General features: G+C 39.0%; 1 protein-coding gene across 1 annotated transcript; it reads left to right on the plus strand.

The window, feature by feature from the left end:
• The first annotated feature begins 1,553 nt into the window (after positions 1 to 1,553).
• Positions 1,554 to 21,835, plus strand: dthd1 (death domain containing 1). Its single transcript, XM_038294885.1, has 10 exons — positions 1,554 to 2,052; positions 4,046 to 4,487; positions 6,336 to 6,654; positions 9,108 to 9,287; positions 9,752 to 9,999; positions 10,114 to 10,269; positions 14,044 to 14,333; positions 19,439 to 19,692; positions 19,778 to 19,835; positions 20,115 to 21,835. The coding sequence occupies exons 1-10, from the start codon at positions 1,671 to 1,673 to the stop codon at positions 20,432 to 20,434; spliced, it is 2,649 nt and encodes an 882-aa protein (XP_038150813.1). The 5' UTR covers positions 1,554 to 1,670; the 3' UTR covers positions 20,435 to 21,835.
• The last annotated feature ends 3,943 nt before the right edge of the window (positions 21,836 to 25,778 follow it).

Here is a 25,778-nt window from a genome sequence, read left to right on the forward strand (position 1 = left end):
AAAAAAAAAAAGTAATTTAATGGTGAAGGGTAAAGAAAAATTTTTTCACACACAAAAAAGAAAGAAAATTGGCAAAGCCTGGCATTTATTGAACTTGCCCCATACTCTAAAGCCCCTAAATAAAATCCAAGAAAAAAAAAACAAGTGTAAAAGCAGCTGTTTTGTTATCCGAATAGGTTTATTCAACAAGATTAGTGAACTAACAACGTTGTAAAGAAGCGGAGCGGAAAAGTCAGGGGAAAAAGTTAAGAAGAAAGCAGAATTAGTATACAAAATTACATTAAAGTTTTAAACTTGATGTGACACAGTGTGTTGTTCAGTACACTCTCTAATCTGTGGACCAACCAAGACCTATCTATCCACATAAACTGATATATAGAACACACAGAGCTTTATTCAGAGAAGTAGCCAAGAGTAAAATGGCTACTCTGGCGGGGTTTTCAGATTTGCTTAGCACTCTTAAACTCTTTCCATGTAATCCACGCAGCAAAGATGCCCATCCAAACTTTTTGGACTGCATACAAAACATTGAGCGTGGAGCACTATATGTGGCAGCATGCATGGTGGTGGGAGAATAATGCTGTGGGAATGCTTTTCCTCAGCAGGAACAGGGAAGCTGGTGCTTTACAGTGTTTATTAACTGATTAAGCAAAATTAATGCAACATGTTAAAGGTTACTGTTAGGATACTTATCACTGTGTGATTTCTTTTCAGGAAAAAGAACCAGAGAAATAGATATCTTTGACACTACAAAATACTTGAGAACAAGTTTACCCTTTCAGTTGGACAACCCTAAACATAAACTTGGAGCTGCTATATAATGGCTAAGACTAAAACCCATTGAAATGGTAGAAAGGCCCAGTCAAAGTTAATAATTGAGATTCTCACACTACTTAATCAAATGTTTTTAAAGCAAATAAAAATCTTTAGCTGTGCATAAGCTAAAACTTGTTGCCAAAAAAAAAAGTAATTAATATGCTCTGTTTTGTGTTGGCTTATTACATAGAATACCAGTAAAAAATGTTAAAGGTTTTGCTTAGAATTCTGAACAAGTTTAAGTGCTTTGAATATTTTTGTGTACAGAAAAAAGAAAACTGAACTCCACAGGAAACTTTTAAACTGATGCCTGGCACGGTGCCGGGGTAACTCAAGCATTTTCCCTGCTACGAAACCTTTTAAAGATGCAATTTAAAACACAATTAACGCACAAGGATCCCTTTAAATGAGAAACATTGCTATTGTTCCGGATAGAAATACTCAGGAAAAAGCTTTATCGTCTGAAATTGAGCTGAATTCCTGAGGAGCTCTGGGTTCCATCTCTTTGCTCACTCATGCAGTAAACTGAGGGGCGGAGGAGTGGAAGATGACAGTAGTATCATGTTTGTGTTCCCATGAAGCTTTTGTTGTGGAGCTTTTCCTTTGTCTAACCCTGTCCCACCCGTCTGGGGGTCACCTTAGCAACACATTTTACTGCCAGCAGCCACATGAATGCAGGTTTGCCTCCTGCTGGGGCAGCCTGGTCACACCAACATTCACTACCAGTGGCTCCAAATCCAAGTACAAATGGTTCAATTTCTTCAAGTCTAGGAAGTGAAGGAGGTTTGAAAGGGAAGCCTGAAGGAAAAGCTCTAAACCTTTAGCTCTCATCCTATTATCTTTTTCAGATTAGCATGGATGCAAATCAGACTGAAACTCATCGGATCAATGAAGCAAACTGTCCTCTTGTCACAAGCACTGAGGAAAGTCTCTCCAACACTTTGGAAAAAGGTCCTCAAGGAATCAGGCACTGCAGAAATTATTATTCTGGATCTGCATGTGGGAGCAGCAGAGAGGAAGGAAAGAGCGGGTCAGAGGAATGTACAGAGGAGGACAAACAGAGAAAAATATGTGCCTTTAAAGAGCAAAAGGAGAATGTTGTTATAGTACTTCAAGAGCTGAATGAGTTTCATTCAGAGATACTGATGGACTGGAGAAAAGTTATCAGAGAATTTGCCTGTATGCTTGAAAAATTTCCACAAGGAGGCGACGAAGATCAGACTGACCCTAGAAAAGGTACCGCATCCTCCTTATTGCATGTTGGTTTGATGCATTGTATACAAAGTGTACATGAAGATTTCAAAACCTGATTTACTTTATAAATAATTGCTTGCACACCTTAATATATATTTTTTTCTTTAGCATGTAGAACAATTAAAGTAAAATCTGTAATTTTGTGAGTATTAAACTAATCCCCATAGCCTACTTCTTGAAATCTTATAAAAAAAAGTGTGAAGAATTTTGTTCTTTCCAAGGACTTGCTTTTTTCAGAGGGGATATATTGATATTATAATTATTTTTTTCTTTTAACAGTAAGGGAATGTCACTAAATTATTCATTTTTTTGGTCTGCTGCATCTAACCTGGCACAGTATTTTGCACATTTTTTAGAAACAAGGACGTTGAGAATTGCAAAATGCATTTCCGGTATGGAGATGTATTTTGAAAGGCTTTAATATAAACATTTAGATTATATTATTCTACATTTGTAAAAAAAAAAAAAAAAAAAAAAATTAAATAGTGACGTAAAAAGCAAAGAGGTTTTGGTTATAAAAGACGGTTTCAGTACATGTAGAGAGTGAAAGATTTGGGGGACTTACCTTTGGTCTTTCTAAATATAATCAGATCTTATGAGTTTCACAGTCTCCCTAATTATGTAAAAAGTTAAAATAGTTGAGATTTTCAAATTCATGATTTATTGATTTTTTTCCAGACATGTGAAAGCTATTACAAAACCCATACCAAAAAATGACACTTTGACACTGTGAAACTGTGTAAACATCTGTACACTTGCTTCCTGTTTCTGTTGTACACCCACAGTCTGTGGTGCAGCTCAGGGTCTCTTGGTTTGAGCTAAAGTTACTCTAAATGTACAGAAAAAGTTTTAAACACAATCTCTCTTGCTGCACCTTTATACTGCTGCACTTTTCATGTTTGTCAAGTTTTTTTACAAACCACTTTAAAACTCCATTAATCTTTTTGATCATTTAATAAGTGATGCAGGTTAAAAACCTTAAAACCAGGAAAGTACAAACAATTGTGAATTTCTTTAATAAACTTTTATCCTTGGCTCTTATAACTGTTAATAAAGGTACACAATGCACTATTTATTCATTATAATTTATGGAAATAAATTGACAAATTTAAAGCATTTTAACCATTTGTTTTCACATAATTATAAACATTTTATTAATTGCATCAATATGATTAATTAAGATCAATTCATCTGAAGGCATTTATTTTCCACCCAGTAATACATGTAGTAATGATTGCCAGTTTTACATAATGTAAGGACTGGAGAAATAAAAGTAATTACTTTAGATGTTTCAGTCCAAGCTCGTCCAGTGTGTTTCAGCTCTCTTCCATGCATTGATTGACTTAAGGCCAATTTATGCTTCTGACGCATAGCCTCTGCAACCGTCAAATCTGTCTCTGTGCGACCATGCCCCCCTGTGCAGAGGTTCCGCAACGATCTTTGCGCAACTCAAAAAAATCCTGACTACGCGTCGGATGGTCACAAACCTGCGCAGACCTCAAGCGGAAGAGCGCAGACAAAAAGTAGCTGTGATCGGTCCTTGGTATTTGTTTCCGGCTGTCTGTGTGGTCGTCCTTCTCGATTCGGTGCTGGAGCGCACCATTTTTAAATAACCGAGGAGTAATAACAACAATGGATAACCACGACGAAAGGTTGATCGAGGGGGTTCGGAAGTACAACCACTTTTACGATGCCTCAGAACTTGGAACATAAACACTCCTGCCGGCGCCGCCGAAGAAGTTCTCGTGACCATCCTCCGAAGTTCTCGCGAGTTCTCGAATCGGCTCCCCCTAGCGCTTTGGCGTGAAACTGCTATGCGTCCCTAGAAATTCCAGACTGATTTTGCTGAAGCATACCAAAAAACTGGTTCACGACCAGAAGCAAGCGACATATTCTGATTTCAAAAACACTCTTTAATTATTACTTGTTTATTGCTTTTAATTTATCCATGTTATCTTTTCTATATCATTTTCAGAAAATAAAACTAAAACCTGTTTAGAGTCTACTTTTGACATTTTGTTATGTGTTGGAGAAGACATAGACAACATCATGGACAAAGTTACCAAAACCATTTCCAAGCTGCATGCAGCAATGCTCCAGCTATCGCAGCTAGAGGACTTTCAGGAATCCAGACACAAGGAGGATTCAGATCAACCTGAAGACTTCAGGGAACCTCAACCTGCAACTAATTTGGAAAATAAAGATGATATTCAGAATAGTTTTGATGAGAAACACATGTTGGACTCTGAATTTGACAGTTTAAACTGCAACATGGATAACAAGACTAAAGGAGAAGCCCACATTGGAATCCCAGAAGAGAGGGATTTCCATTCTCATGGTTCTTTACTGGAAGAGGAAGACAAATTCAGAGAGAACAAAACTGAAAGAAAGACAGAAGAGAACTGGAACGCAGTAAGGTGAGCTTCTGTAATTATTATGCTGTTTTTACTCAAGTACTTGAAATAAACCTTTTGTTATTTTTTTGTGTTGAAACCTTAAAGTATCCAGGGAAAAAGGAAGAAAAACATCTAAGTTTATCAAAGTCCATGTAGGAATTATTTTAATTAATATTATTTTCAAGTATTGGATATGTTCTTCACCTTATGGTGTTGGTGACTTGTCTTCAAACCAGTTTAGAGACCTTATTTTCTAAGTCTTGAACTCAGTCTTGTCTTTTTCCCTGACTATATATTCACTTACTCTTGTCAAGGGATTTTCTTGGCTAGTCAAACCCACAATCACAACATGCAATTTAATTTCCTAGAAACTGCCTGTTTATTCAAATATGAAACCAATAAAGTATTTAAACAAAACTATTTTATAGCCTATTTAAAGCTTGTGCAGCAACAGCAGCATGTTTATGATTAAAGCAAACACATAGAAGAGTCTCATGTTTGCTTTGACTTGAATCTGGGTTTTATCTTTACTGATTGATCCCGACAACATCATACTTTTTACTTATATCTCTATAGTAGCAAAAAAAATAATTTCTCTAATCCAGCAAGTTTGCTAATAACATGCAGCCTGTTACATGTTAAGATTTTTATATCCCTTAGATTTCTACAAATCTTGGAACGTTCATATATTTCAGGTTAAAAAATCTTTCTGAAGTTTGTTGTCCTTTTTGAAGCAGCCTTCACTTCTGGTTCCATTATTTAGTTGGACAGACGTCAAGCTTTTGACTGAGCCTTTCTAATAAAAGGAAAACCTTTTATTTCCTTGCAGGTCTTGTATATGTTTAAGGTTGGTTTCCTGCTGAGAGATCAATCTGTGTTCCAGGCTCGAGCGGTTTTAAAGCCCATTTTGATTACATTTCAATACCTGTATGCCATAAATAAGCTGTGGCTAACAGTTTTAAACTTCTCAATTATCTGTGACTTCTCCAGCAGTTGGTTGCACTTGGTTTTATTTTGCAATATCATAGCGAAGGATGTTAAATATCAATACATGCCACATTTTCTTCTTTCTTTAAAAAAAAAAAAAAAGTGCGGTCTTTTTTTTAACCCATCTTCCCGACACTGATTTGCATTGATCTGTTATGCTTGAAAAGCATAGCATAGCAGAGAGGAGAGGAGACGAGAGGAGACGAGAGGAGACGAGAGGAGATGAATACCTTTTACTGCACCAAATTGGGAAAATTAAAGCAGTGTAATTGAATAGTTACAGTACATTATTAGAGAGAAATCAAAATAAATTGTATACCATCAGCAAGATCTAGACAGTGTAATTACTTTAAAACCCACTGGTTATATTTTATGAAAGTTTGTCTCCTTAAAGTCTATGCTATATTGCAAAATATTTACATTTTTCAGAAGTCTTTTTGCCAAGCATGCTTTTTAAACTGTGAAATGACAGAACAGGCTCAGCAGAACATCATTTAGCTACTTTTTCTGTGTGGATGGAAATAGGAGCTTCCTCTTCATTTCTCCCACTCACTGATTCAGACTGAAACGCAGCAACGCGTTATCGCCCAGCCCTGCATGTTGACCTCCTGGGCGCTGCACGGCTAGATATTTTGAACAGTTCATTGTCAGGTCAGTGGCTGCATTTGTGCAAAAAGCCAAACAAATCATGAAAATTCAGCTCAGAAGGACAGACCAAGTCTGGCAGAAGCTGATATTGGAAAGTGTGCACTGGTGCATGCTGGAAACCCCTTAAATTGTTGCTAAAAGATGAACACACCCATATTTCTTATTAAAACTTGTGCTTAAAAACTTCAAAGTGCTCTATTTTAACGATCTCTTGTGTTCTAAACCAACGCTCAGTCTCACAGATCAGATGGATGACTCCGATAAACCAACAGAGGTCTGTTTTACCAGAGCACCTGCTGGCACCCTGAGGTGTGAGATGGCCGACGCCCTAAGCTGCTTCATGGTGAATGGCTTGGAGGAGCTCATCAGCAGAGTGATTTGGATAAATACTAAAGACACACACAGCTTTCACTTCCCCATAACCCTGGCTGTGCCTTTTTATGTGCACCATCGCAGCAACCACAGAGAGGTTGCTGTAAAGATGGTGGATAAGGAGAAGAGAGTGAGCTACATATCCCCTGTGACAACAGATGCAGCACATGGAGGCCAAAAGGTGTTGCTCTTAAAGCTATATAAGACAATGTCTTTGACTAAGCTTTTCTATTTTTAAACGATTAACTAAAATATCTATTAAAGAGGCATTACAGAGTTTTCTAATGATACTGTCACACGTGATCAAGAGGATCCACAAAATCCCTCTTGAATATAACTCTTCAACTGTTTGTTAGATTGGACTCATTCAACATGGGCCCAGTTGACGTTACGCAGAACAGCACTAGAACATTCAACTAGGCTTTTTTGATGTCTTGGTTGTTGTATTTATTTTTTCCGATCATCATGTGATTTATTGTTGGAGTCATGTAAATCTGCATAAATAGCATAAGAAGGAAATAACAAATTACACGCCTGTGTCAAACAGTATGAACAGGAAGTAGGAGCAAGACAGACAGTAGAATACTTAAAAAACGTTTATTTAAAACATCGATGAGCGCCTTGGGTGTCTATCACAGGAAACTCTGTAAAAGGAAACACAGGTTAGTGACCACGTAAATCCAGTGGAGGAGGACATGAAAGCATTAGTCACTAACCTGTTATAAAAGTTTAGTCCATAGCCAGAGATTAAGGTAGGATTCAGCCGATGGGCTGCCAACAGGATGCAGGGCCTCCCAGAGTGTCCCAGACACTGCAGCCTCGGAGAACGGAGAACAAGCAGGAATCCGAAGCCAGGTTAGGCAAAAAGATTTAAACAGGAGGCTCAGAGGGCTAGGAGTCTGAAGCCAGGTCAGGCAAGTTCAGAGGTCCAGGAGTCCAAAGACAGTTCAGGCAAACTGTTTAGACAGGAACAGGCAGGCACAGTGGTTTAGAGGCAGACCAGGTCAGGATCGGGTATTAAGAAACAATTAGGTAATGCTAAAATTCCTCTCACCCCTTATATCAGACTGGAACAATTCAGTCTGAGTTGTTGAGAGGCAGAATGGGTCAAGATCAGGAAATCAGAAACACCAAGGAACTCTACAAACACTCTCAGCACTGGCTAGAGAGAACAAGAATAATCTGGCTTGATGGCTGGATGCAAGCGCCTTAAATAGAGGCAGGAGCAGGTGGATCAGATGGGCAGTGATTAGAAACCAGGCAGAGTTAGACAGGTGAATGGAATGAGTAATTAAGCCAGCCATCAGCGCCAAGATCATGACAATTTGAAGTATTTGGATTTAGCTTTATGATGCATTCCGCCCAAATGTGTTCTAGGCATCCCAAGTGTTTAAATGCTAAAACTTGGACACTTGGGTCAAACATAGGTCAAGATGCTTTGCTCAGCTTGGGTTGTTGAGTGGTTCTGCTCTGTTGGTGCCGTATAGAAAGTGTCTTGGCTTTATTCACTTTGATGAGTTGGGGGAAAATCCTTTTAACATATTTTGAGAAATAAAAGTGTGCATTGAGTTCATCAGGATTATGATTTTGCTAAAATAATTAATTCTTGTTCAGAGAGGTAGACCCCCAGCATATCAGCAAGTGCCTGTGCTAGGACTCAACAGTGAATGCTCTCTGTATCTGGCCAGGCTTTCAGGGATTTCCAACTGCAGTCTTTAGCAACTAAAAGTGATTATAAAGCTTTTTCTTTTATTTGTATAAAAACTAAAAGTACCAGAATATAAAATCTAAAAAAATTGGCCAGCAGGTTTTAATATTCTTAGTTAATGTACATATTTATAAACAGTTAAATAGGAAAATGTTTGAGAGTAGCCATAATGATCATAGCTCGCTCTTCTTGATTATAAAAAAAATCCATATTCCTGGCTTTTTACAGGCTGTGGAGTTTAACGGCAATATATTTCTTCATTTTCCATAAGCAGACAATTCTGCAGAAGTGATAACAGGTTGCATGTAGTGTCTGTCGCTCAGAAAACTCTTGGATCAGCTTTTCTGATTGGTTGATGCTGCGTTTCAAGCGGCTAAAATTTTTATTTCTGAACTCCAACATTAAACGCTTCGAAACTCGGACGGCTAATGCTTGGAAGTGCTGCTCCTGATGTTTGGACTGACACATCTACTCTAGGACCAATCAACGCTTCCTGATTCTGCCCACCATTGACTTTGGATGTAAATCAAATACTCAAACACCCAGAATGAGTTTGGTCTGAACATACCTTTAGACTCCCTAGCCTAAAACAGACTGGAGCAATCATGGCTTGAGAGGTGGGAGTTTACATTTGTGTCTAAATTACCCATAATGCAATGGGGCTTTTATCTGATTGAATCTATCCTGTTTTCACTGACCCAAGAACTGGTTTACCTTCAAAACTGGGCCTTACTCGATTTTGATATGGCACATATAAAAGCCATAATTCAAACCTGCTGGCCAAACAAAACAAACATAACGCCCATATTTTTACATCATATAAAAATGTCAATTTGCCTACAGCAGATTACCTTTCATTTTTTCATGTGTCTTACTATTTGAAGAAAAGAATAATTACTATATGCATGTTTTTATATTTTTCTCAGGGTTGTTTTGCAGAGGTGAAGGTGTACTCCTTGGGTATATTTGCTGTTGTTTCACGTCTTAAAAGTGAAATGTACATTGTTCCCAAGAAGGGATTGTCATTAAAACTTCCCATGGACCCTCGGATCTCTCTGAACTACCATCCAGGATCATTCACTGCTCCAATAATGGCCCAAACTATGGTATGGAGAAAATAGGTTGAGCACCACACCTTTGGAGCTGCTTTCACAGAGTAGAAGGACTAACAAACTTCATTATGAGAAACAGATTTTTCCAGATTGGCTCTAACACTTTAAAATTCAGTGTTAAAATTTTTCTCATTAAAAAGCAAATGAAGATTCAAGGAAAAAATATAAGCAGCAATACAGATTTGCTGCCACAGATGTTGGCTGCATGGGAAAAAATATAAACAGATGTACAGTGCATTTGAATGTACATGAGAGTGGAAACGTGTTTGAACTGACTTCACTGCAGTAGTTTGCGGCTTGATCTCACGTCAAGAAACATCCGCTCCCACTCTGCTCAGCTCACTTTGATTAAACAGCCAGCTGTCGGTAGAATTAAAGTGTCAGGAAAAACATGTCCTCATTTCAATCAGTGTCTTCTTCCAAATCCAGCCAAACAGATGTTTGCTCATCTGCTTCAGGTCCAGCCGGTGGACGCCATCCTCCTGGCTGCCATTAAGTCCAGGAATGATGCATATGAGTTGGTGGTCTCTGTCAGCCCTCTGCTCCACCTCACCCACCCTAAAACGCAGCCACTTAGGAGACCCCTCACAATCATCCTTCCATGTCCACCAAATCCTGAGAAAAAAGAGGAAACAAGAAGAAAAGAAAACCAGGAACCACAGGGCTGGGTTCCTAGTCATTTTCTGTCTCCCTTAGACAAAGTAAGGTGGGTCTTAGATGTATCAAAACCAAATAATCTTTTATACAGAAACACAAAATAAACCTGCTTCATTTTATTGTTTTGTTAATGAGTTGCTTTTTTCCTTTATCTCTCTGGCAGAATCTTAAGAGCCTATGTCAAAACTAGTGAGAGGACCAGGGAGTTTTTGACTGTTCTTGGCTCAAGAGACAAAGAGTGGAGTGTATTAGATAAGACTGTTGTCAGAAACCAGCAGGATGGACTGGTGTCCTTTATTCTATATGAAAACTTTGACAGGTTTGTAAATAAATATGTTTATTATTTATTATATTATTATTATTTAAATGTATTATTGTCATTTTTGTCTTTATTTAAATGTAACCTTAGGGTAAGAGTGAGTGTGTGCATTGTTGTTGATCCTGTCTGTCTCCGTGATGGACTGGCAACCTGTTCAATGTGAACCCAGACTCCTTGCCTTCTTGCAATATAATATTCACTTGCCCTTAAAAAAGGATAAGCAGATATAGCCTTTTTAGTAGATTTAGGAGCATTTAGGTGTAAAATGAAATGTGAATGCTAGACCAGTGATTCCCAACAGGGGGTACTCATACCCCTAGTGGTCCCGGAGTGCATTGCAACAGGTTTATGAAATATGTTTAATTTCTTAGGCAGTAAAATAAAATAGGGCAGAGATATGTTCTACCTCGTGAGGAAAAAAAGAAACGAAAAGCTGTTTTTTTCAACAAAAATGGAGTGATAGCGAGAGCCAAAAGTGTTTTTTGGCATGCCAGTTTTTAAAAATGGTCTATGCCCCTTGGGAACCGGCTTATGCCTATTGGAAACTGGTTTATGCCTGTTACTAACTAGCATCTGGTTTATGCCAGTTTAAAAACTGCATATGCCAGTTTCGTCAAAGGTCCTACATGGGTTAGGGTTAACCCTAGCACTGAAAATCCTAATTTGGGTTTATTAAACCAGTTTCCAACTGGCATAGGCCGGTTCCCAGCTCACATATACCAACTGTCACTTTTCATTCTAGGTGCTGCTGCCAAAATGTAAGGTTTTCTTTGAGTTCACCATCAGCTTTAACACACATCAAAACCAAGCAGAGGAACAGACTGGAAGTAGAGAACAGCCTGGTATCTGCTGTTTTTCCACATCTGATCAAAGCAGCTCAGGTGTCATGAATGTAGAAATCAAAGTAAAATAAATGGAGTCAGTCTGATTAAAAAAATTTTTTGGTATTTTGTTTCCAATTCATCAAGTTTATATGTAATTACAGGGGAGTCACTCAAAAGAGCTCCAGTTTTATAGAGGCAGTTTATAATATGATTTTATTTTGTATTTATTTTTGATTCTTTACTAGCTTCCAGGCAACATATTCATGTTGTGTTATATTTGAGATGCATAGAATAAAATGTCTAAGAATTAAATTCTCATTTTATAGTTAGTTATTGTACATTCCACTTTTGGGCAGTCATCAATACCTTTGACTATGAGGGGTACCCATGGTAAGAAAAAATACTCAAAGGGATACATAAGTCAAAAAAAGACAGGGAAACACTATGCTAGACAACTAAATACCCCCTAAGAACTGTACTTCAGATGTAGGTAACCTACAAGCGTAAAACATTAAGCTATTGATTTGATCTGAAATGTAAAGAACTAGGTTGTTATCTTCCTTCTCTATGCAAACAAGCTCCACTAGCCGCTAAAAAGCTTATCCCTTCCGCATGATGCTTTGACACACTTTTTGGTTGCTTTGTTTTTCTCCTAATATTTTCTAACCTTGTCATTTTTGCCAGATACCTCCGTCATTACCTCAACATTTTTAAATAATTACATTTTAGTCAAGTTCTAATTCAACAGTTTTGGGGGCAGGGGTTCACTCATGGTAGGTGTTGTCTCAGTCCATAAACATCGCAAGCTTTGTTCTCTTTGGACATTAGTAGAAGTTTCAGCAGTTCTCTAACCATATAGTTTTGTTTTTTTATTTTGTTTTTTTTTATGAAACCATGTGAGCAAGAAACAAGGGATCACAAGTTATAGTTTTACTTCACGAATATCCTAATTAATACACCCAACCGGCACGCTTTACGAATACAACTATGTGGTATTTTTTTATGAGGTGTAATCTTCCTATATCTTTTACCGCATCAGCCTTTTTGTTTCTGCAGAAGTTGGTCAGTAATATTAGCTGATATTTAGACGAATATGATCTCATCTTGCTTCCTCTTTCTCCTTTAAAAAGTGTCTGTATGAAAATATGTTCACCACAAAGGAGTATGAAATATATTTCTGCACCTAGTCAGAGGATAGACACTGGAAAATGTTTTACACACTGTCAAACCTTAAGTGAAACCGTGTGGTTCTGTATCCTTGTGAAGTGGCTGTGATGGTGATATTTGAATAGTGTTTCTTTATCTCTTTATCACCTGTGAGAGAATCTATGCAGGATTTCTGAAAATGATGTCTTTCCTACATATCAGACCACTGTAGACATCTGGTGGTAAAGCAGGGCCTTATAATAAATGAAAAACCAAGACTTTAGCATTTTCACAACGTTTTAACACCACACAAAAGACACAGAGCATAATGGTGGCAGTGAATATTAATAAAAAAATTTATAACCATAGTAGAACATTTCTTCTTATTTAGAGATACTTGGAAGTCTTCAGTGCATGTCTTCTTCAAGAAGAGCTGCACAATATATCTGAAAACCATTGTAATATTTTGTTCCTGCAGTGACTGGTTTTGATACAGTAGTTGTTATAATACAGTTTCAAAATATATAATCCAGTTTTAATTACTTAAATCATTGACCGAAATTTTAAAGAGAGCTCCTTTTATAAAATGTTTAATGGTAAGAGGAAGTAATTTTTTCCTTACTTTCTGTGACGATGTAGCAAAATGCAGTAGTAGAATTTTTCAAAATTTCCCCACTTTCCTTGATGGGCCCTTGGCTGGTCCCCTAAAATTCCTTTTTAAACATCAATCTTGTACTAAAATGATGTTTCTGTCATGATTTGTGGACATTAAGATCTATAGAGAAGCACCTTCTCCTAGTCAGACCCTGTAATTCAGTGAAAAGGTGGATTCAGAGTAGGGAAGTGGGCTGCCATTGAGCTGGCATTTGACTGGGAAGGGACATTTTAAATGGTTGCGACTGTATTACTGTTCAAAATCATTTTCAGTACTTTTTAAGTGTTATTTTACTGTTCCACATAAAAAACAAAGCAAATTTACACAACCGGCTGCCTGTCATAATTTATATTCCTTATTGAAACTGTGTAGTTGTTTTATTGCCATGCAGCACTTCCTTATCACTGTAGCTTTGTTGTTCAGCTTTCATTCAGACATAGGTAGGTCAGTGACTTACCCATGTCTGGTCATGCAGCTAGTTAAAAGGGGTTTTATAAAGCAGTGAAGGGGTTTCTGAGGTTCACGTGGTATAAAGTGGGATGAATGCTCCAAGATATTGAATTCAGCGTTTCTTTGTCAAGTTGTAAATTAACATAAATACTAAGGTTTTAAAGGGATAGTTCGGGATTTTTGACATGAATCTGTATGGCATCCCCATCACCAGTGTCATGCAATCACACTGACTTACCCCTGGCAGCATCCTGTGAGCAGAGTTCTCGTCCAGCTTTGGTCAAGCCGAAAGTAGTCCGGCAGGTTTGCTAGACCCAGCGAAATAAAACGTTTCTCTTCCCAACACATTGTGTTCAAAAGAGTGATATTTTTGCATCCCAAAAACATTGTAGTGGAAAAAGTCACACGTCGTTATCACTTGGTCCTATTTGATCTGCTTTACTTTCCTGTTGCAGAATTATGTTACATCTATTAAAGCTGGCTAAACTAATTTTTTCCTCCTGGAACTTTATTTCTCTTATTTCTTCTTATCTGAAATCAGTCTTAGTGGGAATAATGTATGTTAATACGTTTTTATAATTTCCTTACCCCCTTGTATTTCTGACTTCCAGTTGCTGATAACAGGCTCTTTTCACTCAGCAATAATCTAATCTCCTTTAATGAAGTTAAATTTCTTAAATATTTTTCCTCTCCTTTTAGACTGCTAGTATTTCGTCTCCTCTCACCGCTGCAGCCTTGTCACCTGACTGCACTGGCCGAGGAGCTGGAGTCTGCAGCCCGCCTCCATTCTGTGACCATTGTCCTCCGGTGTGGACGGGATGACCCTCACAGTGTCCTCCTGGCTGCGCTGCCCAGCAGAGACCTGAGCTGGGAGCTGAGCAGACTGCGAGCTCAGGGCTGGGATGGCCTCATTGAAACTTCCTCAGAAGTACTCCTGTGTGAAGGAGATCAGCTTCTCCTGCATTTTAGTGGCAACATCACATCTGCAGGTGTGACCTCAGGAAGAGTCATTTGTTTGCTGACCTTTTCAAGTCATATCAAGTCATATTTCTTAAAACATATTTTTAGGTTTGGTAACGTTGACTTTTTAGGACACCTTAACAAATACTCAAATGTGGCAGTGGCGGCTGGTGAAAAATATTTTTGGTGGGGCTGATATAGCCTAGTGTATGTCTCCAACTAATCCGGAATAAGAATTCAAATAAACAATTGGACAATACATACAATTTAACAGTAATGATTTAATTTACTATATAATAACAGTAACAGTGATGATTTGGGTCACTGTGACGGGGTTCTTTGGCCTCCAAGAATCCAGGCTCAGTCGGGTTACCGGTGTTGGTGATTTATTGAGCTCAAAAACTTAAAACAGGGTGCAAAAGAAACTAAACATATACAAGATACTCTGGGCCTAAGCCTCCCTCCAGTTACCAGCAATGTAACAAAGAAACAGAAAACAAAAATTGCCGCTTTTCTTCCCACAGCCCTCATTAAATAGTTTAAACCCCTCACCTCAGGCTCTCTTATTTCTGATTTCTTCTCATTAATCAGTTTTGTCCATATATTACCTCCACAAACAATTGATGTACAAAAACAAATAATTTTTACAACTTAATTATTTTACACAGATTCATTGACTTATTCAATTACACCAAACTGGGTTTGAACCCAGCAAAGACGCAGCCAGACTGAAGATGACAAGTCCCCGTAGCATAAACACGTACACACCCACACCCCCCACACACCCACACACACACACACACACACACGGCTAACCCCACTGAAATATTAAGTGTGCACCCTCGATACGCCAGCAGGTAACCAGGACAGCTTGTGTGTTTTAAGTTCATGGAGCTACTGGTCTCAGCGCGAGTGTATTGGTCCTCACAAACACAGTATAACAGGAATGTGTGTGTGTGGCGCGCAAAGTTAGAGAGGTTGTTTTAAGCGACGAGGTGGATTCGTCACAGTCACAATAACCATGACATGAAATTTTCATATCCTACAACAGGGATGTTCTTCTGGCAAATGGGTAGATAAATAAGGATCTCACTGAATTTGGTGGAAGCTGCATCTCGTTCGTTACATTCGCCATCTTCCCTCTAATTGTCTGCACCTGCGCTTGGGTTCAGAAGCCTGTTAAAGCGCAGTATTTTCAGCGCCCCAAGACCATAAAGTTCCGAGACGCTGATTGGCCATTAAATTCACCTAGCAATAGTACATGATTGACAGATTCTCTGCAAATGTGGGTCAGTCTGATCAACGCCCCCAGAACAGAGACGGTAGGAGTCTGTCTGTGGAAATCCACAAATTAATGACAGTAGATAGGGAAATGTAGTTTATATAATTTGTTTTGCTTATAGGTACACAGTCTAGAGAGTAAAACTGACATTTATGAGTTAATTTCTAAAAATATATTTTACGTTTCTCTCTTCTTATCAGGGAGGGCGGTGCCCCAGCGCCCCCTATGGGCCGGCCGCCACTGAAATGTGGAATAAAGATGTTCACATCCATCCATCCATCCATCCATCCATCTGCAGTCCCTCCATCCATCTATTCGTCCATCCATCCATCCATCCATCCATCCATCCATCCATCCATCTTCTCCTTGGTCCTTTTCAGGGTCACAGTGGGGCCACACTGAGACACATAAAGACACACAACCATGCACATACTCACTCACACCTTAAGACAATTTAGAGAAGCCTATTAAAGTATTGTTTTTAGACTCTGGGAGAAAGCCAGACTACCCGGAGAGAGCCCACGTATACACAGGGAGAACATGCAAACTCCATGCAGAAAGACACCGGGTGTTTTTCTGCATATCGATTTCTTTTCTTTCTTACCAGCCTTTGGAAAAGAAAGTGGTTTGAAAGCCCTTAAATGAGAAGTGTGAGACCTCTTTTCTTACTTAACAAAACTTATCATAAGTCTGTGTTTTCTAGCTGAAGAAGTAGCAGGAAGCTCTACACCATTATAGCTAGTATTTCATCCAGTGGCTGAAAGGAATTTCACTGTGATGGTTTTAAGGTGTTTGGCCCATGTGCAGACAAGGAGCAGTTAAAGGAGCAGTTAAAGATGCTTATTTAGGCTATACACAGATATGAATAGCTCACTACGTGAGTTGTAGGCAAGGTTCGGAACGTCAGATTTAGGAGCACAGCGGGAGAAAAGAGGAAACTGATTACTACGAGTTGAGTTAGGGAAATTTGAGCTGATGCTACTTCGCTTACCGCCAGGTATGGATAACCTATCCAGGGAGGGTGAGTGGAAGAAGGGATTCTGCGACTCACTCCTTCTGAAGAGGGGGGAGATGGCTGAGTGACAGGTGAGCTAGAGAATGGAACATAGGCGGGAGCACGAGCAGCACCACAATGGAGAAAGGTTTGAGGAGCAGCTGAAGGAACCAGAGTGAATCCAGGAAAGGGGGTCAATTGTTCGGCTTATTAACACCAAGGGTGCTTGAGGGGAACGCCAGTGCAAAATTTGAGCAGCTGGGATTCAGAAGCCAGTCTGCAGCGCACAGGGTCACGATGGGTGAGAAATCCAAAGCAAGACTAACTGAGAGAGACAGGAGAACAGAGTTAGAACTAGGAATCCAAAATGTTAAACTCACACAAATGAAAAACTGTTGACTGCACAGTGGCCTAACATTCTGGCGTCCTTCAGCTGATTGAAAACTCCTTTGAAGCTCCAGCCAGAGCGGCCCAAACAATCCGCAGGTGCGGGGCACACCCACCTGTCAACAACAGCCAACAGTGGAAGAGAATCAGCAGAGCATGGGACACAGAATTCTGACAGCCACCAAATAGCATTTTAGTTTTATCTATCAGAGGAATATTACTGAAGAAGTCCTCTTCTTTCTTAAGGAGCAAAGGTTCCCTCACCCTCGCACACCTCTAATGGAAATGTCTTTTTTATATAGTGTCTTTTGAATTTCACAGACACTAACTTTTATTTCAATGATAGAAGGAGAGTCTTATGTTCATACTAGTGTCCTTGGGTGTTTGGAGACTTCTTGTAGAATTGTGCACTCTACCTCTAGGCTGAATTTGAGCAGCCAGACTTGGGCATGCTGGCATATGCTGTTTAATTTTGGTGGTGGATACACCCATTCCATTTTCTTTTCCTGAAAGGATATCTTCCTTTTTTTCCCCTCCAGTGAACAGTAGGTACATGTTCTCACCAAACTATCTCTTAAACTCTGTTTCATGTCTCATCTTGTTAGTCAGTGTTTTGGCACCAGTTTATCTAGTAACAGAGGTTCTTTATTTCGATCAAAGATATGACTTTGACTATAATCCCATCTTAACTATCAAGTCATGTTAATTTATGCTGTCTTATGCAAAAATATGTCCTAAACTGTTAAGTGTCCAGCCTTCATAGTCATATATTAAACAGAGAAGAAAACCACCACCATTTGTGTTTCTAAAGCTTTAAAGAAAAAGTCCGGTCATATTCAGAATTCAAACTCACAATTAAAAAATCACTACATACTGTTCAATAAATGATGAGTGTTTTTTAATTAAGAGTAATATTCATTTGAATGGGCTATACTGGAGGCATCCTATCGGTTTTTTGAAGTCACAGTGCAGTATCGGCTGTTGAGCCCAATAATCTATCTGGTATTTGTCACAACGCTCTATTATCCAAGTCATCTTGAAAACATTATTCGAAATAGTAGCTACATATGACGTTTGTTTTTCTTTCTGGCCAGAAGTTTGATGGCAAATCCTCCCTCTTTAAGTTGGCGATCGAACGACAAACTCGTAAAATTTGAATCGGAAAGATCAAATAACAATTTTTTTTTCAGTTTTACCCGATGCATTACAACATCCAACTGCCATGCATGTTAGATGATGACATCACTGCCGGAAGATGTCAGGAGGGAGGTGGCATTATATTTGGGCATAAATGGCCGCTTCCACACTCAGTGATTGCGACGAACATTATTATTTTTATATATTTACTGATTAATGCTAAATACCTTAAATAGCTGCGGACATTTTCATTTTTAAGTATAAATAATGATCCATTGATTAATGCTTGCTGACCGGACTTTTCCTTTAAGATAAGACCTTAGCAACCAAGCGCTGCTAATCAAATGCACTTGATTAATCAATGAATTGAAAATAAGGTTTAAGCATTTAGATAACAGACATCTAAGAACCTGGTAATCTTTTGATCAAGTTATTCAAAATATAGTTCTCTTAATTTAGAGAAACACTGTATAATTATTGACTCAAGTATTAGCTTAATTTCAGATGTATTACATTTTTTTTTTCCCCCATATTTAGTACGGGCTGTATTAAGGATAACTGGAGATGGTAAGATCTGGCACGAATTAGCCATGTGACCCAGAACACAGAGTTCCGACAGTCTTAGCTCCCCATAAACATGAGACCTAACTAAGCTAATCAGACCAGTTTTCGGTTTTCTAATGAAAGATTTAATATACATGGGTGAATTTAGTCTTATTTTTAACTACATGACTGCAATCCATAAGTCCATGCAATCAGATTCCAAAATGCTGTTGGATACTGTTTAATTTTGTGACAGTGCAGTTTTACCAGTGGCCAAACCTGCAAGCTACAGTTCCAGTACCTCTAGTGGCTAAAAGTTACACAGTGATGCTTCAACATTCTTAGGTTTTATTATGACTGGACATAGTCAGTGTCTGGGTATTTTATACTTCAGTAACTCAAACACATACAGGAAGTGAAAGCAGCGAAGGGGCCTTAATAGCAAATGTACAATGGCTGAAGAAGGAAGTTTGAGACAAAAGAGCTACAACTTAGAGGCAAACAGGCAATAAAATATAAGAAAAGCGGAACTGAAACGAGGCTCAGCTTAACAAGGTCTATTTATAAATGTGTGAACTAATGAACGGAACATTGAAGGCCTTTACAGTTCACAGGGGATGTCTTGAAACAAATGTAGCTAAACAAATAATAAACATATGCTGCTGTTTTTGGTAACACAAGATCAAGAGAAAACATTTGCTTCATCGTACAATATTTTAAAGTAAAACCTGAAAGTTTCAAAACCCTTAGATAATACTTGCCATGTTGTTTGGCATACCTGTATTCTGCAGCTTCCACACAGACTAACCCAAGTGAGGACCCACATGAGCGGCTGACCTTTCACTATCAACGAAGGAATGAGCTATTTGTGCGTCTAAGGGAAGTTGACCCATTTGGAAACTACAGCTCGCCTTGCTATAAGGGTACAGCCCTGCTCTATAGAGTCAGCAGAGCTGAGCTGGAGTGGAGAGGAGACAAAGCTGTTCTGAAGGACGCAGAGCTTCTGAGAAACCCAGTTTGTAAACTGCCTCTGAGTTTACCAAAGGTGCAAAGGTCATACCGACTAATCATTTTACTTGAGCAGAAACAATTTCAAGATTTTTTAACAGCATAAATTTGTGTTATCCCAGAAAGTGAGGCTCATTCATCGGCCGATTTCCACCAGAGTGAAGACATGTGAGGAGGCAGGTGGGTGACTTAAGCTGTTGCTTAGACACTGGTATCATTACTGTTATCTGGTACATTTATAAATGAAGTCAGACAATTTTTATTTTATCCGAACATGTGGCATTAAAAATTGGTAACCAGGCAAACACTGCTTTGTGTTGGCCTTTTGCATGAAATCTCAATAACATACATACTTTTGTGGTTTCAAGATTAAAATAATGCGAAAAAGGTTAAAGGTTTAAAGGTACTGTTTATGTATATTTATTAATGGCCTTCATTGTTGTTGTTTGTACCCAATAGAGCCTCTTTCTGACTCCCTTCTCCTCTGGCTATCTGGGGAGCTGACTCAAGAGGAAACTGCACGGCTGGTATCCTCCCTGCATCTCAGTCGTAGTTCAGCCCAGCTGGCAAAGCTCCGCTTCAGGGACAGCCCATCAGATCAGGCCTTCCACATTTTGGTCATGTGGAGACGAGCTCTGCCTGCTGCCAAATGCCACCCCAAGACCTCCCAGCTCGCCCAGAGCCTAACCAAAATAGGCAGACCTGATCTGGCCCGAGAGGTGATGCTGAGTGATGCAGAACTCTCTGACATCAAGAGAAAGCAAAATGAATTAGCTTAATGTAGTAATGTGTTTTTTCCACAAGAGGGAAGCATTACACAATCAGAGAATATTGTCTTCTGGAAAAAAGGGCTTTTTTTTATTTGGGCAGAAGGATTTACAGTAAATGCAATCTGGAGAAGAGTATTTTAATCAAGAAGTTGTTACATTGTAACTCACTGCAACTAACCAGGATTGCCAGTTCCATAAAATATAAATAAGGAGCATGTATTGGCCAGGTGTTGTCTTCCATTCCTGTGACATCCGGTTTTTCTTTCATATCTTTTTTTGGTTGGAAAATGACTGTCCAAACATTTGATATGAATCTCGATTTATTTAGAGGCATATTTTTGTATATAAATAAAACTACACATTTTTTCCCCCGGACAAATGGTGACCCCAGTCACCACCATGATTAGAACAGTATGTTCTATGGAAGCAAACTGTTCCAACAGCAAAGTTCCTGAAATAACTTGTAAACATATTTCCTTCATTGCAGATTAGTAAAATATATAACAAAAATGGAGTCTTTAGAATTTTTTTATATAAATAGTTCATAGTTATTTTCCAGAAGTTTGAAATTTGCGTTGTCTAGCTTGGGAGTAAAACTGATGTAATATTATTATGTCATAATTTGAACCTGGTTGTATTTTCTGTTCACCTCTACCATCTGTTGTGTAGTTCATCTCAGTTGTATATATGCCATTAATTTCTGTTCCCTCAGGTCTGTGTCACAAAAGCAGCATTTAGAAATTCAGGGTAGGAGATAAAGCCAGGCATTACCTCGCGTGAGAAGTACATCCTGTTTTTGTCTGTTTAACAAAGACCAAGCCAGGCTAAACAAGTGCAGCTATATAAAGCCATGTGTGTGTCAGTATCAGCAGCTGACTTCAAGAGACCATGAGGTTGTTCACATATTTAGAAATGCAGCAAACAATAGCGACCTAAAACACATATTTCCTAACCTATTAACTGTAACTGAAAAATGGCATAATTTAGGAAGTTACTGGTCATTTTGTCCAATGAATAACTGAGCTATAGTAAACTAACAGAATAAGTAAATATTGTAAAGAAATTAATATTTACTTTATGTTGGAGACTTGGGATGGAATACTTACACTGTAAAGCACAATAATAAAAAATACTTTAAGTAAATAGAACTCAATTTTTATTAGCTTGATGATGATACTCACCCTATACAAGTATTGTGAACTTCTGCATTAAAAAAAAGTTTGATAACTCATAGTATTTAAGTTGAGCCATACATAAAAGTTGAGTGTTTACATGTGGTGTGGTCTGATTGGCTAAGTTTTTGGCAATAAATGTGGTCAGAAAACAGTATGAGTGAAGTTGATGTGACAATGAATGAGATTTATTCAACATTCAATAACTTATGTGTGATCTGTTTTTTTATCCCCTGATTTGACCCAGATCAGGCGAAAAGATATTAGGTGTTTTAAATGTATGTTCACTCTATGTAGGACGGCGGATCTGGAGCAAAGCAAAGCTGAGTGAGGCAACGGTGGCGAATATAGGGAGGTGAACGGCACGATTTTGATGAAGTAATATCTGATAGCCGTATGGCCTGAGAATAAAGTTGAAAAATCTTTTGCTTACATTCGCATTGCGAAATCCAGTCAGGCACTAGATGTGGCTGTAAGCTACAGAGAAGGAGCAGATGAGACAAGCTTTTTCTTTCATTAAATGTGAATGATAGAGAAAATAATGTTGACAAAGGATGAAGTTGTAATGCTCTTAAGAGGAATGAAGGTAGCTCTAAAAAAAGTTCTTATCTCCAGCGTCTTCTTTTCTCTCTCCAGTTCCGCCAGTGTCTGCCTGAGCAAGCGTCGTTGATCCTCCGCTGTACTCCTTTCATGTCCTGTAGTTTCCCTATAGGCTCAACAAATTCTCATTATCAGTTCGTATGAAATCGTATGAAACGTTATGCACGCTATTTCGTACGTTTTGGACGTTTTTCCTCAAAAAACCACATCAGTGCGCATGCGCTGGCAGACAGAAAAAAAAAAGCAGATCCGCATGCAGATGGACGTAAAACTGTGAAAAACAGTGCAATCATCACTTATTCATGTCTCTAACTACGTTGCTTGCTGTTTTATATCTTAGGGTTAGGTGTAGGGTCAGGGTTAGGGCTAATTGTAATTTATATTCTATATTTGTGAATGGTGCGTCAGATGCGCATGCGACGAAAAAAAGTTCAAAATGTAGAAATTACAGTGCATAACTTTCCGTACGATTTCATATGAACTCATAATGAGAATACACTAATAGGCTCGCTCCAGTAACCTCTCATAGCTTTACCTCCATGGCTGGCTTCTCTGATGTTGCACTGTCCTCCTCCCAAGCAGCTGTAGTCTTTAGTTCGCCTTCAGTATTCTGGTTATCCAGTAGACTTATCGAATCTGCTGCTGTACCCCTCAGTAGCTTTGGATCATCGCAAATAACTTCTATAGCTAGCCTGAAGCCAGCTGTAGCCTCTCCCTAATCTAGTGCACTGATTCTATGGATGAATCCTCCGATCGTCTGCTGTGGTTCCATAGTTCAAGATGATGACACGACTGGCAGCCTGGTCCTGGTTCAGTTTTTTTCTATGCCGGTGTTCTCGCACTGATTTCCCACTGCTCCTTTCTGAGCTCCAGAATGCCATCTCACCTGACCCTCTGTTGTCCTGGTGATTTATCATCCAATGCAGGACACCACATAGGCAGAAGTACCACTGCAACCAACCATTATCCAGACGTAGTTCCTGGAGGAGGTGATGATATTTAGCCTGGGTGCCATTCCGAACTTAGTCCCACCCACAACGTTTGAGGTCAGGAAGTTCGGTCTGGCATTGCTCAGTAGTAGCACGAGTATGGTCGCACAATATCTGGCGGGCCAATCAAATTGTCAGGGCGGGCTTTATATGATGATGGACAGATGATCAACGGTAACATAATCAACCACGTGACCAAAGCGCGCTTAGGTGACAACAACAATGGCTGCCGCTGGAGAGTTGAGGTGTGTAGATTCTGCTATTAGGTCTGTTCTAGAAGATATCGACAGCAAATTAATTTTAAAAGAGGAACAGAGAAACGCGATCAAGGCTCATCTTGTTATTCTAGGCGTGCAACTGCACGCTTTGATTTTTTTTGACAACAACTATGCCTCGCTTAACATACGTCACGCACTCCGTTGCTCTTATTGGTTGTAGGTCTATCCAATTGAGTGCAGAGGCATTTTTTTTCCTGGTTCGTCCGAAGCCCGCCCCATAATCACAGCTCTATGGAGCAGTATCAGACTCATATTCTGACTAGAATTGTGTAGGACTACGTCAGGCTAGATGATATTACCCATACTGTATTTATTTCATTAAGATACTGCGCAGAACCCTCATATATATATATATATATATATATATATATATATATATTTTTTTTTTTTTTTACTGTATTAGGATAAATAAGAATATGGATGCTTTACTCATGTGTACATTTTAATGTGTAGACTTTCAAGTAATTCATTACCTAGACTGAAAGCTAATTTAGATCTTGCTACTGGGTAATTGTTTTACCTTAAGGGGTTCAAAAGGTAGAATCTGTCTATGTTTGACTCATACAGGTGCTGGTCATAAAATTAGAATATCATGAAAAAGTAGATTGATTTCAGTAATTCCATTTAAAAAGTGAAACTTGTATATTATATTCATACATTACATACAAACTCATATATTTCAGATGTTTATTTTGTTTAATTTTGATGATTACAAATGACAACAAATGAAAATCTCAAATTCATCATATCAGAAAATTAGAATATTGTGAAAAGGTTCAAAATTGATGGCCCCTGGTGCCACACTCTAATCAGCTAATTAACTCAAACCACCTGCAAAAGCCTTTAAATGGTCTTTCAGTCTAGTTCTATAGGCTACACAATCATGGGGAAGACTGCTGACTTGACAGTTGTCCAAAAGACGACCATCGACACCTTGCACAAGGAGGGCAAGACACAAAAGGTCATCGCTAAAGAGGCTGGCTGTTCACAGAGCTCAGTGTCCAAGCACATTAATAGAGAGGCAAAGGGAAGGAAAAGATGTGGTCGAAAAAAGTGTACAAGCAAGAGAGATAACCGCACCCTGGAGAGGATTGTGAAACAAAACCCATTCAAAAATGTGGGGGAGATTCACAAAGAGTGGACTGCAGCTGGAGTGAGTGCTTCAAGAACCACCACACACAGACGTATGAAAGACATGGGTTTCTGCTGTCGCATTCCTTGTGTCAAGCCACTCTTGAACCACAGACAGCGTCAGAAGCGTCTTGCCTGGGCTAAAGAGAAACAGGACTGGACTGCTGGTGAGTGGTCCAAAGTCATGTTCTCTGATGAAAGTAAATTTTGCATTTCCTTTGGAAATCAAGGTCCCAGAGTCTGGAGGAAAAGAAGAGAGGCACTTCATCCACGTTGCTTGAAGTCCAGTGTAAAGTTTCCACAGTCAGTGATGGTTTGGGGTGCCATGTCATCTGCTGGTGTTGGTCCATTGTGTTTTCTGAGGTCCAGGGTCAACGCAGCCACATACCAGGAAGTTTTAGAGCACTTCATGCTTCCTGCAGCTGACCAACTTTTTGGAGATGCAGATTTCATTTTCCAACAGGACTTGGCACCTGCACACAGTGCCAAAGCTACCAGTACCTGGTTGAAGGACCATGGTATCCCTGTTCTTAATTGGCCAGCAAACTCTCCTGACCTTAACCCCATAGAAAATCTATGGGGTATTGTGAAGAAGAAGATGCAATACACCAGACCCAACAATTCAGAAGAGCTAAAAGCCACTATTAGAGCAACCTGGGCTATCATAACACCTGAGCAGTGCCACAGACTGATCGACTCCATGCCACGCCGCATTGCTGCAGTAATACAGGCCAAAGGAGGCCCAACTAAATACTGAGTGCTGTACATGCTCATACTTTTCATGTTCATACTTTTCAGTTGGCCAACATTTCTATAAATCCTTTGTTTTTATTGGTCTTCAGTAATATTCTAATTTTCTGATATGATGAATTTGAGATTTTCATTTGTTGTCATTTGTAATCATCAAAATTAAACCAAATAAACATCTGAAATATATGAGTTTGTATGTAATGTATGCATATAATATACAAGTTTCACTTTTTAAATGGAATTACTGAAATCAATCTACTTTTTCATGATATTCTAATTTTATGACCAGCACCTGTATGCAAATCACCTTGAAGTTCCTAAAGCCCTAAGGGGTTTTTGTGTCTGTCAGCTGTCTTTTTCAGAAAAATCACCCCAGGCTCACACCGACTCCGGTCTTACCGTTGCGGTGCGGTGGGTGCGGCGCCGCAGTGAT

Source organism: Cyprinodon tularosa, unplaced genomic scaffold (assembly GCF_016077235.1).
Source record: "Cyprinodon tularosa strain WSP-4 unplaced genomic scaffold, ASM1607723v1 ctg347, whole genome shotgun sequence".
In the NCBI taxonomy this organism is placed as follows: Eukaryota; Metazoa; Chordata; class Actinopteri; order Cyprinodontiformes; family Cyprinodontidae; genus Cyprinodon; species Cyprinodon tularosa.